Genomic DNA, 12,840 nt, shown 5'->3' with positions numbered 1-12,840 from the left:
GTCTGTAAGCAATTAAAGTTCTGGGACATTAATATTTTTTGACCCTGCGGAAAGGGGCAATCAAATTCCAATCACGTCTCAAAAACATCTGGACAAATTTGAGCAAATGATTTTTCAGCCTTCCATATATTTCTTTAAATTACGCTGTCAACGGAAGAAACCGCGTCCTGGAGCACTAAATAAATGAGCGCCGCTGTTTGGGCCGCGCCTGCGACAGCAACGTGCGGGCGCACGCAGCGCCGCCCACTGCAGGCCTGAGCCGGCCGTAAAACACCAACAATATGACACGGAAGCCAAGGACAGGAGTAAATCAAATAAATAGAAAACCCACTGTAAAAGTTCAAATGAGCTCTAGACCTAAATTTAGCCAGAGATTTACTATTTTCCCCTCTGGACGTGTAGTAAATTTTACGTTTGTGAAAGATGCCAAACTGCAACATTGGAAAGAGAATAATTAGAGCTGTGGGTAGAGATGGGCACACGTGGTGCCATATAGACACCCTGAGCGAGCACATGTGGCTGCGTGGATGCGACAAGGCGAGGTGAAAAGCACGCAGAAACATGCACGAAGGAATCCAGGGGCAAACTGGAACAAGGACCCACCTGGCAAAGGTCTGCCTGACTTCCCCAGTTGCAGAAGAGAACGCTAAAAAGCCTGGATTCGGATTCATAAAGCCATCCTCTCCCAGAAATTTGGGAATAGGGGAGACAGGCAAACCCCCAGCCCATAACCAATGGGGGGAGGGGCTGCGGGCTGATCCGGGAGGGCTTCCTAGCCAGCAGCCGCCAGGCTGCCAATCAAGGCTACCTCTACCGCTGCACTTTCAGTCCAAAAAGGGGGCCTGCACTGTCCTGCCCACCCCTCTGCCTCCTCCCAAGCCAGGTGAGTCAGCAGGGTAGAAGTCAGGGCTTTGTGACACTCACTTGGTGGCCAGCAGCATGTTTTTTCGGGAGTGCAGATCACTGGGGTCCGTGTGCTGCCGGTTCAAATACTCAGAAACAGCTTTGGCGGGAAACTCGGTTTCGCAGATATACCCAAAATCCCGAGCTAAGTGAACAGCTTCTCCTGAAAGAGACACCAACAGAGGTAATAATCAGCACCCACCCTCCTCATCCCAGGGCAGAAGGGGCTCCCTGCTCAATTCTTATTATTTACAGAAGAGGCCAGCTGTTGGGGGCAAAGGACAAAAGCAAAGGTGTGACAAATGCCTGACGTAAAAATGATTCTCAGGCTGTAATTGAAGTTGTTGGAACGAACTTTGCTCCTATTTCTCTTTCCAGACTCTCCCTGACCCTCCTTCCAGTCAAGTCCTAGTAAGATATTCCCTGAATAGCTTCTGGTCTCCCGCGCCCTGCTTTGTCTTAAGGCAAAGGTGGGGGGCTATATTCAGGCCCCACCTTGCAACTGCACCTACACACTAGGCTGGATATCCAAGCCATTACCACGCTCTTAGTAGCACCACTTTAAATAAATGTGCAAGTCTTCCTATCTTTTGTGTTATCTTTTGTATCTTCCCATAACTCTTATTAATAACTAATAATATACAAACATAAATTTATGTTTGTGGATGTCATAGATATTAAAGATTGTGTGTAAAATTGATATGGAATTAGTATTTCTATCCAGCAACAATAGAAGTTGTCTTCCCAGTGAATTAGGTTTCAGGTTTCTCCTCTTCAGAAGTCCCTGCCCTCATTCTCCTACTTCAGGACTTTCTACTGCACAAAGGTGACAGGGCAGCTATAGAAAACTGGGATATCTTAGAGCTCCCACAACTTATGTGAAAGCCCCTCTCAAATAAATTACTATTACCCTTCAGTGTTTGAGGAAAGATCCCACACATGAAAAAATATATATATGTTCAATGATTCCATGGCTACCTTATTTTTGAGGACCACTTCTTACTTTTAATCATCGTTATGATTAATAACAACAAAAGACTTCAGACATGGTCATTATAATGATTCATAAAACTGAAAATTGCCAACCAAATATTAGAATTGCAGTTTCCTCCCTTCTCCATCCAAACTCCTGTCTTGGGTGGAGATTACCTTGACTGCTTTTCAAAATAAGAATCATGATATTACCAGTTCCCTGAAGGGCAAAAAGTAAAACCCCAGGCAGAGAGTCAACTACTACTAAGTGTGGTCTGGATATCTGGTGGTTGTTGTCCCTGGAAGCTAAGTTTGGGCCAGGCAACTTACTTCAAAGCTGGCAAAGTGCAGTGCCTATAAACGTGATCACTTTATGGTTGCTGTTTAAATATTCTAAGATCCCTTCCTCCTAAAACCAACTCCACACGAGTGTCATAATATCACACTCATGAAAATGGAAGGTAAAAACATACATGTTAGACTCTAGAGAAAATTCTACAACTTCCTCAGTTAGGACCATCTGGTTGTATTTTCTATCCTTTACCCATCCCACAAATTCAACAGCAGATCCTCTTCATTACATCCCATAAAATATCATCCCCAACCCCCAAATGATAAACAAATGATAATGTGCTTGTTATAGTTATGTCCCTTTAATTCACAACCGATGAATCTACACTGAAGATCATATATGATCCCCTCCATGTTTCCTCGCCTATTATGCAATTTTCTCCTAGGCATCAGTCCTTACCAAGCTGTATTTCAGTAACAGTAAGTCCTATGTAATCAATTAGATAGGAGATAGATTAAGTCCTTGTAATCAATTAGCAGGAGATAGTGACATGAGTTTTAAAATACCATTAGGCATTCATGAAAGTTTCAAACAATAGTTTCATAAATAGACAATGTGTTTTCTACCAGTGGTTCAGAGGTAAAAATCTGAGAAGGGGAATGGGTATAGAATGAATTGCTATTTACAGAGTTATTCTTGCAAAAGTTCAGAGGGTATTTCAGACACCCTGTCCAGCACCGGCAGCAGAGGTGACCCCTGTACTGGCTTGGAGGCTGGACCTGAGCACTCTTCACAGCACAGGGATCCTCATCGGTGTCCCTTGGCCTCTCTGCAAGTGCTGGCTCCCTCTAAGTAAAAAGACCTTTGAACTTCTCTGGAACAGTCGCTTGACATCCACTCATAAGGGCACACAATTGCAATGATTTCCAGTTAATCATGAAATGTGTAAAATGTCAGCCTTCAGCCCACAGTTAAGCTCAGCCACTTCACGAAATGGCCACACGTCTTGCTTACCTTCCACCAGGGAGGTGAGTAACGTGACATTTGCTGCTTTGCGCCTGCCCGCGGGTAAATTCAAACCGATTTTTTCTAGCCTTTCTCGCAAAGATCTCCCCCCATTTTTCGATTTGGCTCTGAAATTGCAAGAATTAACATTCTGATTAACCTCGGAGTGTTCCTGAAACAAAGTTTAGACTTAGCAATCTAAAGCCCAGTGGAGCTTGAAGAGGTTTTAACTTGAGGTTAGCACACCCCCCTTCCTTTTGGTTATTTGCTATAGTTTGCTGAGGTTTGCTTAATTTCTGCAATACAGAGCATTAAAAAAATGAACTCTTTTTTTTTTTATCTCGTGAGAAAAAAAAATAGTAGCAGATGGGAATAATTAGGGTGTAGGTTGTGGGTCTAGAAGGTAGAAGCCGCACACGCACCACATGCACACACACAGGGTCTTCCCTTGTCATGAAACCAGTAGGTGAGCTGGAACTAGGAGGGCACAGTTGTGCAGAAAAGGGGAAGAAACTGGGTGGTTCAGAGAGGAGAAGGCACCGGCTGAAACAGGTGGGCTTTGGGAGGAAAGGGTCAAGAGTTGCTATAAAATGGAATTGGGTTAGAAGAGGGAGGAAGCCTGAAACATGAAACTAATGGTGATGGTAATCATAACAACAGTAAAACTAACACTTTAAGGAGTTTAGTTATGTGATAAGCACTTTATATTATCTCACTTAATCTCATAGCAAATTTTACACACACACACACACATGCTCAAGGCCTGGGGGTAATTGAAAGAAACTTCCACATTCTGGAGCTCAAAGGACTCACTTGAAAACTGAACCTAACTGGAGCACAGCTATGGGATTCAAAGTGAGAAAAGCCCGTAGCGCACACCCTACCCCTAAGGCTCTCTCTGGTTGTGCTAAGGTCTGGGTGAAAATACAAGGAAAGAACCAGTCACTCTGACCTCTCTTGCTGTGCTGTTCACACAGCCACTTTTAGGAAAGAAAGGAACTTTCAACCCCCAAAATAGGCTTACTGGAAAAGTTCATCTCATGCAGTGTCACCTTTTCAGGGTCATTATCACCAAGGGGTTCAGGGTGTTCGCAGGGACTTTGGGGGAGGTTATAAATCTTAAGATAAAAGCCCTCTTCCCTATTTCCACAAAAAGTCTACAGATTATCTTCCTCCAATATTGGGGATCATCTTAATGGCCCTAAGGGATAGCTATTAATGCTCCAAAAGTGGCATCATTTTTATGATTAATGGTAGTATTACTGAAGAAGGAGGTACAAAATCTACAACAGAGTTTTTCAAATGGTGGGGCACAGTGCATTCGTGGGTTGTGACCAACTGAGCCGCCAACTGCATCGTAATCGAAAGAGATCCATCAGAGTGCATTACAGGTACAAAGGGTGTTACTCCCTGAAACTTCTGTTTTCGAGACTCATGTGTAACTTCTAGGTCGCACTCGGCCTAGAATGCCCTGTAAGTGTCCTGGGGGTAGGAGGGAGCAGGACACCGGGCCGGGGCCCAGAGCTGGGAGTGTGGAAGGTCCCCAGGGTCGCAACATCGGTGGGAGAGCAAGGTAGCGCGAGCGTGGCGCCGGCCTGCAGCGCGTGGGTCCCACCGCTACGACAGCGCGCGCGGCCCGAGCACGTGGTGGCCCAGGCTCCCAGCACACTGTGCGCCGGGGCCGCCCGGTTGCTAGGCAACCGCGTCCAGCATCACGTCGGTCTCGGGGCGAGCCCTCTCCTCCCACCCCATAAAAACTAGTTTGGTGGGGGGGGGGGCGTTTTACCTTCTGAGGACGCCTCCGAGGAGAGACGCATTGAGGCATTCGGGGGGCGACAGCCGTCTCTGAACTTCTCCCACAGTTACTTTGTATTTTGAAGTTGAGCTGAGCAGAGACAGACGGCCGGGCACCGAGCAGAACACCTCGCCGGTGTTGACGGACATGCCTCCTAGGAAGCCATCTTTATTCATCATCAGGGAAGTCACAGATTTGGGAGGAACCGGAACTAGAGAGGGAAAAAAATGCCATAAAGGTGACCGGGTTTCGCTCACGGTGACCGGCTAATAGAATGTGTCAGTACGTGCGCAGGAACAAGGCCACAGGACCGGTGCTCAGTGGAACGCTGGAGGAGGAAGTGTTTGTGCCAGTGGGGCTGCGGTGCGTTCAGAGCACTGTGTTCAAACAAATGGAAAAGCCATTGCACCTCTGGAAATTTCCCCCATGTGTGTAGACGTATGAGTGTCACTTGCCACTTGCCACAGCCCTGCTCACTACACAAGTCATACACATGCAATCCAGAGTTTGGATTGTGCTATGAAACCAGGCAAATTCTAATCTATCGCATGCTGGCTGTGTGACCTTAGACATCTCACTGAACCTCTCTGAATCTTGGTTTCCTCATTTGTCTCCTGAAGATAATCACGTATGGTGCTGAAGCCTGAAGGTGATTATCACTGCGAATAATATAAAATGGTAATGCCAATGTTTTGTATGGGACCCTCTGTCTTCTCTTTCATTCGACACAAATCATGGTCATCACTGGAGAGGATCAAGAGAGTGGACCCCATCAGATGCTGTGCCCTCAAAACAGCCGAGTTATACTATTAAGCTGAGGAGCTGGACCCAAAAGAGCTGCTCATTTCTCAGAAGTGGATCCCATTCTTTCCTACATCATAATAACAGATCCATTTAGAAATGAACCCAAATGCTCCTATGCAGTGAAAGCAATTCCGCAATGACATGAATTTTGTTTACAAATTAACGTAAAACACCGGCTGGTGATTGTTTGGAGCAGTTATGATTTACAACAGGTGCCCTGATCAATCAACCAATCACTCTAATTCATCTGAGCTGTGGTCTTGCCTTGCCCCAGTTGTTTCATTTCGGCAAGTAATTGATAACAAACCGCACTCAAGGTATGTTTTATGCAGAAGTTAATAAGAGCTGACAGCTGGTTGCCACTGCTACCCAGGCGCACCCGGTCTCTCCAGCCTGTATTTCTGTTTAATTGTCTCAGTGTCATCTGTACCTCAGGAAGAGGCGGGGCTCAGTGCAACCAGAATGCTGGGAATGAGGAACAGTGAATGGTCAAGCTCCCAGGTCCTGGCACACCCGCTCCCTTGTCTTCTGCCCTGCCAAAGCCCCTTTTTTTTTCTGCAGGCTCTAGAATCCACTGGGCAGGTGACTTCTCCTGACTTGTCCTATACCCTAGCTTCTCCCATTGGTTTACAAAGCCTCCAAATGGTCAAACAGTATTTGTTGATCACCAGTCCAGAGGATTTATTGACATGCATTGGGCATGGAAAAAGAGGCTTCCATTCCCCTCTTTAATAAAGACTCCGTGTCACCCTATAATTCTGGTAGTGGAAAGCGAGGCTCATCCTGCCACCTGAAGCCTACTACCCTATATGTCAAACAAGTGTATCATTTCCCTTGTGTAGAATGGACTAACAATACCTTTGCAACAGCTCATTCTCTTTACCACAGATTCCAGCATTCAGACCCCCACAATTGTTTAGAGACTCCTATAAGCCAGTTAGATCCCTAATCCTTTATTTTCTCTGAATTGTATTCAGCCCTTTACAAAGACCTTGTGGAAAAGGGCTTTCTTAGGGGAGTAGGTGTGGGGACTGAAGCATTCCCTTTTGCTACTTCTTAGCAGAGATTTTCTGATTTCTGGCTCTTTCCACAGAGTCCAATACCTTACCCTGGGCAAATGAATGATTTTAGGTAACGGGATCTTGTGCACTGACGTGGTGATGGTGGGAACTTACAGAGGGGCTTGCTTCTTTCTCATTCCCTTCCTCATGGTCTCATCAGTGACGCTGCTTCCCATTTGAGAGTGAACCAATGAAAAGCTGAAGTGTGAGTATTAATTAAATTTGTGTCAGTTATGGAGTTAAAGGCATTTAATAGACAGTGATTGGGGTGGGAACACCTATCATTTAATTCTCTTCTACAGCATCCACAACTGTTTTCATCTATTTTATTCCTCACAGTGGTCTGATTTCCATATTTCAGATTGATATTCAAGCTCTATAAACAAATAATTTATGCTCATGGGAACTGATGTCAGATAACCCTGGAAAACTTTCCCCCCAAATATAGATGGCTCTTTGAGTTTTTAACAAGGTTTGAACTACAGAAATAAGTTGTATAAGAATGTCATACTTGATATTCAGCAACATTTTTATATTTAAATAGTACTTAGACTATTTTAACACAAAAAAAATACCCACTGAGCTAAACATAGTAAGTCCAGTTCCCAGTTCCCAGATAACTGAATATCTCCTGAGGATGGGAATTTTACCTGCTTCTCACAGTTCCCGATGCCAAATCTCTTAAAAAGCCTTTAGAGACGCTTTATAACCTGCCCTCTAATTTCACTATTGTTAATTGCCTGATTTACCTGACAAGAGCTACTTCCTTTGGGGAATGTATTTATATATCGCTCCTTCCCACGGGCTATACTTTCCTTTCCGCATATACATTATTCTCTACGTATCACCCATCTGGACAGGGGGAGAAGAGGTTTTTGGTTTTTTCTTTTTCATCCATAGATGACTACTTGAACAGACATGCTTCAGATATTTTCATTTTTTAAATGTAAGTAGTAACCAGATCTCTAACCTCTCTTTTCTCAGCCTCAGGTTACAAACCTCTTTTCCACCCTGACCTTAGCATGGATCCCCTAGACTAGAGCCTAAATGCTTTTTATCCCAACTTGAAGTCCATAGCACTGTTACCATTTACCTCGCCCTCCACCTTCCCACCTGCTTAGCTCTGCTGATTAACCCTCTATTTTATTCTTGTTGTTTTCCCCTTCTACTTTCCCCCAGCTTATCAATAAACCCAGAGAGCAACAGGACCCGGTTGATTTGTTAGTAATTACGAGCATGCTGTTCCTGCTCACGGAACCCAGAGATGACTGAGATAGGTTGAAAGCGACAGCAGGAAATGGTAAGGAAATGGAGCAGAGCGAAACTCAGCGTGAAGCTTTCCATTCTTTCTATGTTTACAATTTTCTGTGCATACATTAACCCTGTTTTGGGGGTGTGTTTTTTTCCCTTTCAGTTCTCCACTGAGTCACATGACCAAGTTCTGGATGTAACATCCTCAAAACTTGCTCCCCGCCTTCCTTTTCCCTTGCATTACTTTGGGGAGAAGAAAAAGATTTATAAACTGATCAATGTTTCATTTACAGTGACTGGAGTTCTATTTAAGAAAAAGGAAGAAAAACTGATTAGGGAAAATATTATTTACTAGTGGACTACATAGAGCCAAAGTGCTAATAGGCTAGCTTTTAATTTATATTCTTTAAACTTTGTTATGAAATTGTAGCTTTGAGATCTTTGTATTTGACCAGAAAAGACTCTGATCTGCTGGTGGAGGAGAAGGGGAGACATCAAATCAAGAGTTAAGTCCTTCTGAAAGGCGTAGGGACGCAAATATGCAAACTATACCAGGAAGCCTCCAAGAGGCGGAGCATTGCTTGAAATGCCCACTTCTCACCAGCAGAACACCCTTTTCCCCTTACACTCGCATTGTTTCTCAGCTACCTGAGGGCTCAATTTTATTCCACCTGTATAGATAACAAGTGTATACATGTGAGCACTGAAATCTTGAAAATTAAAAGGATTCCCACAAAGGAAGCTGGAACATTACATAAAAAAAAAGAAGAAGAAAGAAAAACTACAAACTCCAGTGATGGCCTCCTCTAGGGGCAAAGTCTAGGAGGTTGGGAACTGAGTTGGGTTCCATCACTTACTTGACATGTGGGACCTGAGAAAATCGTTGACGCTGAGTTTCCTCACTGGGAGTGGGGGTGGGTGGGTGTTGAAGTGTTGAAGAGTTTCTAAGCTTTCCAGCTTTGACATTCTATGAACTCTGACTACCCCCTGGGCGATTGGAATATATCTCAGGGTTCCTACTTGAATAAATCCTAAGATCCACGTCAGCACTGGAAAGGGGAACCTCTTCTTCGGAGAGGAAGCTCACCCCCTTTCAGAGGCCCTGACACTCTCAGGGCTTTTTACCTTTTAAGTCAGAAGGAAGAATCCCAGCAGAACCCACTGTGACTGAAACTGGCACATTCTTTCCTCTCCCCCACCCAAAAGAAAGTCCACAGCAATCAAAGTGTTTATGTGGGGAAGGGGCCAGAAATAACGGGGCTGCGGGTGCGGGGAGTGGGAGAGAACGGAGATGGAACCGAAACTAACCAAACAGGATATCCCTAAGACCAACGAAAATGCCCCACAGCCACAACATTTGAACCTTGGACTCCAGCCACCCTAGCCTTTCCAAGAAATCCCAGCATTTTCCCCTGCTGCCTAAGGTGTCAAACCAATTGCATATTGGCCTGGTTTCACCAAAAACTTTTTCTCAATGCCTAGGTGAGCCTTTTGTTATTTTAATTTTTTTAAAGTTAAGCTGTAGGATGTTGGCAGTGATCACGATATTAGCTGGGCACCATCCCGCCCCCCACTCCAGCCCAGACTCCCAATCTTAATGGAACTGAGAGTTAAGAATGATTTTTTAATGTCTCGTTGGATTTTTAGACTGTTAATGTACCGAATCCTTCTCATTATTACTTTATTGATTGCTCATTGACCAGCCCCCTTCAAATCGTATTAACCACCCTCTGCCGGTTTAGATTAGGAGAGTTTAAAAAGCACCTTTCATTATTCCCCCCACTCCTGCCACGGAGTTGAGACTCTGAGACTTGGCAGCTTAATGGGAGCTCTAATGGGGCAGCTAAGAGGAGAGGGGCCACGGTCCCTGCCGATTGCATTAATAGCTCAAAGGGGGCCAATACAGAAAATTAGCTGTAAACGAGCTCTGGAGATCCTCAAATGAAAGAGCCATTTATCACGCTGGCTACCTTCACTCCACTCGTTTGCTCTCTACTGGGAACAACTCATTTCCTCTTAACTAAATTACTGCAGAAATGTCAGCTAAGCCCAGAGAGCAAACATAACAAGAGAGCTAGTCTGTAATCTTTGGGGTGATAGCAACACGGGCAAAAAAAATCGAACTGGTTAAATTTTAGAAAGGGGGGGGTTCTTCAACAAGGAGAGAGAGAAAGAGGGAGAAAGATCCTTTATGCCTAAATTTTCTGGCTTCATAAACACAGGCAGAGATACCCTAACCTGGGCCAGTTAGGGCACTTTTTTTTTTATTGACAAGGTAAAAATTTAAAAATCTCTTTAAAAGCCCATTAGAAAAATAAATTAAGCAACGAAGTCCCCTGACGGTTGCAGAAAAATTTTTTTCAGGTGTTGAAATTTTAAGTATTTTGTTCAGAAAACTTTCTCACTTTTGATGAAATTAATCTTTTTGAGACATTGCTCATAAGTGGGGGGGGGAGGGGCAAAGATGGGAGACCAGAAAACAGAGAAGCTAAGGAACCCATAACCATATTTGAAGTGGTTCACAGTGATTTAGAAAAACAAATCCATCACATCGCTATTTTGCCCATGTCCCTCTAAAGAGAAACAGTATATTAGGGTATTTTCTTCATGTAATAAAATAAATAAAAATGTTAAATTGTAGAGTTGACAAAACATTTCATATTCATACCACACCCCCTAAATCAATAAAATGACAAGGATGCCACTCAGAGGTTTTAAGTTGTGCATTTAAAAACAGCTTTTTGGGGCCATAAAAAGTACTGCATGTTTCCAAAACAAAACCAGTAACTTTAGTCAATATCCTCTTTTTCTTATTGCTGAAGATACCCTTATCTCCATAAATATTCACATTCTGCTGACAAACATACACAAGCCCTGAAAGGGAAGCATCTCGCATCTAAGGATATTCTCAGTTCCATTTGGTTAAACAAGCTCAATTGCAAATATTTTTATTGACCTGGCTATTTATAACACTTTTGATTGTTAATCAGTTGGGCATGCCCCACTGCCAGCCCAAATGCTGTTTCTAGGATATAGAACCCTGAGTTAAGAAGTTCTAGGTGTCCATGAAAACGTAGGGGGAACTAAAACAGAAAAGAAACAAAAACAGCCAATGAGGAATTGCCTCCCGCCATCCCCCGCCCCTTTCCCCATCAACCAGCAATTAACCAAAAGAGAAGGCTCCAGAGGAAATAGCGAAAGTGAGCTGTCTGCACAGTTGCAAATCCGAGCACCCAGACACCTGGGCAAACCCAAAACCTGGCATTAAAAACCGAAGAAATGATATCGTCTCAAGAAGAGAAGGAGAGATGTTGGAAGCAACACAACATAGTTTTGCCCCAAACCTTACTGTTCCTCAAATATTACATTCCAAAGCCAATGGCATCATTTTAAATACAGCTCCCACCTCCCACCTGGCAGAGCTACTTTCTCTGCCTCTGTAAATTAAGACTTTAGAAGACCTCACAATTTTTGGAATCCTTACTTCACAACTCTCCTACTACATCATCTAGACTCTGGATTATTTTCCAAAACATCTTTTGATTATTTTTGTGAAAGTCAAGTACCCTTCAATGGGTCATAAATGATTGAAGCTAGGGATTGTTGGCACCAAACATAAGGACAAGCCTTTTCCAGCATAGATAAGAAAGGGGTTACGGTAGTTAAAATTTGGATCTCCAAACACCAGTTCTTGCGATAATTAAAGATTGTTCTGTTTACACATTCAGGCTCCTAAATTTGTGGCATGTGAGTGACATTTGGGCCTTTTGACAGCCACACTAATCGCCAGGCATTATTTCAGTGACTGTCAGAGAAGGGGGGAGGAATTAAGCAGCTGCAATATGCCCGAAATGAGTTATTGTAATTACATTTAATTAGTTTAATTAGTTAATTATTTTGCTTACAGCTGTACAAGAGACTGCAAACATTTGCTAATATCACATGCCCTTTAACAGTATGGGGTGATTCCACAGCCGCACTAAATCATGAACGAACGCATATGTAGGAAGATTTAGAAATGTGCATAGACTGTCTCGGTTTCTCACGATGTGCATATTTAGCAACACATTTGGCACAATTAAAAAAAATAAGAAGCAATTCATAAAACACAGAGTACTGGGAACAAAATTACCACTGAAAAATAAAATACAAAAAACAAGGAGAGGAGGAAGTCTCAGTGACATAGGACTTAGTTCGGCAAACTCCAGTTATCAATGAAGTAATTATGGCACATTCTGAGAGCTGTGTCTCCCAGCTAGTTCTACACAGGACGGTAGTGCAATTATTTAAGATAGTATCTAGAATTGCTAGCAAATGAACCATAAGGAAGACAGCAATCTTCCCTGTCCCTCTGTCTCTCTCATCCGGGTTTCTGCCCGGGATTTCCCTCCTCCCTTCCTGTTTCCTTCTTCCCGACATGCCCTTTCACCCAGACAGCCGCTCTTCCATAATTGTGAACAAACATTTGTGTCTAATAAAATAATGAATCCCCCCAAAGTGAAAACTCATAATAAAGACATGAATGCACAGGAAAACTTTGTTTACTTTGAGGGGGGAATAATCCATACCTTTTTTAATGACAGACTGGTCCAACAGATTCATGCCGCTGTTATTGGCATCTTCAACTGACTGTGAATATAAAAACATCACTATTCAAATTGACTGGATATTAAAGAATCGCACACATAAATCATGTCATTCCAAACTGGAGTTTCTGTTATTTCCATTTATATTAATTCGCAAAGGGAGGTTTTATT

General features: G+C 43.4%; 1 protein-coding gene across 8 annotated transcripts in view; it reads right to left on the bottom strand.

Moving 5' to 3' along the window:
* TFAP2B (transcription factor AP-2 beta) overlaps positions 1 to 12,840 on the bottom strand; it is a 29,473-nt gene that overhangs the window by 6,560 nt on the left and 10,073 nt on the right. For all 8 annotated transcript variants that reach the window (XM_066252433.1, XM_066252468.1, XM_066252458.1 and 5 more), the window contains 4 exons: positions 12,652 to 12,712; positions 4,959 to 5,178; positions 3,182 to 3,300; positions 925 to 1,066 (listed from right to left, as the gene is read on the bottom strand). In XM_066252433.1, the coding sequence (XP_066108530.1) occupies positions 925 to 1,066; positions 3,182 to 3,300; positions 4,959 to 5,178; positions 12,652 to 12,712 (542 nt within the window). The remainder of the gene's footprint in view (positions 1 to 924; positions 1,067 to 3,181; positions 3,301 to 4,958; positions 5,179 to 12,651; positions 12,713 to 12,840) is intronic.

Source organism: Saccopteryx bilineata, chromosome 1 (genome assembly GCF_036850765.1).
Source record: "Saccopteryx bilineata isolate mSacBil1 chromosome 1, mSacBil1_pri_phased_curated, whole genome shotgun sequence".
NCBI classification, from domain to species: domain Eukaryota; kingdom Metazoa; phylum Chordata; class Mammalia; order Chiroptera; family Emballonuridae; genus Saccopteryx; species Saccopteryx bilineata.
Note: the sequence above shows the minus strand (reverse complement) of the source record. Positions and strands in the feature narration are given on the sequence as shown.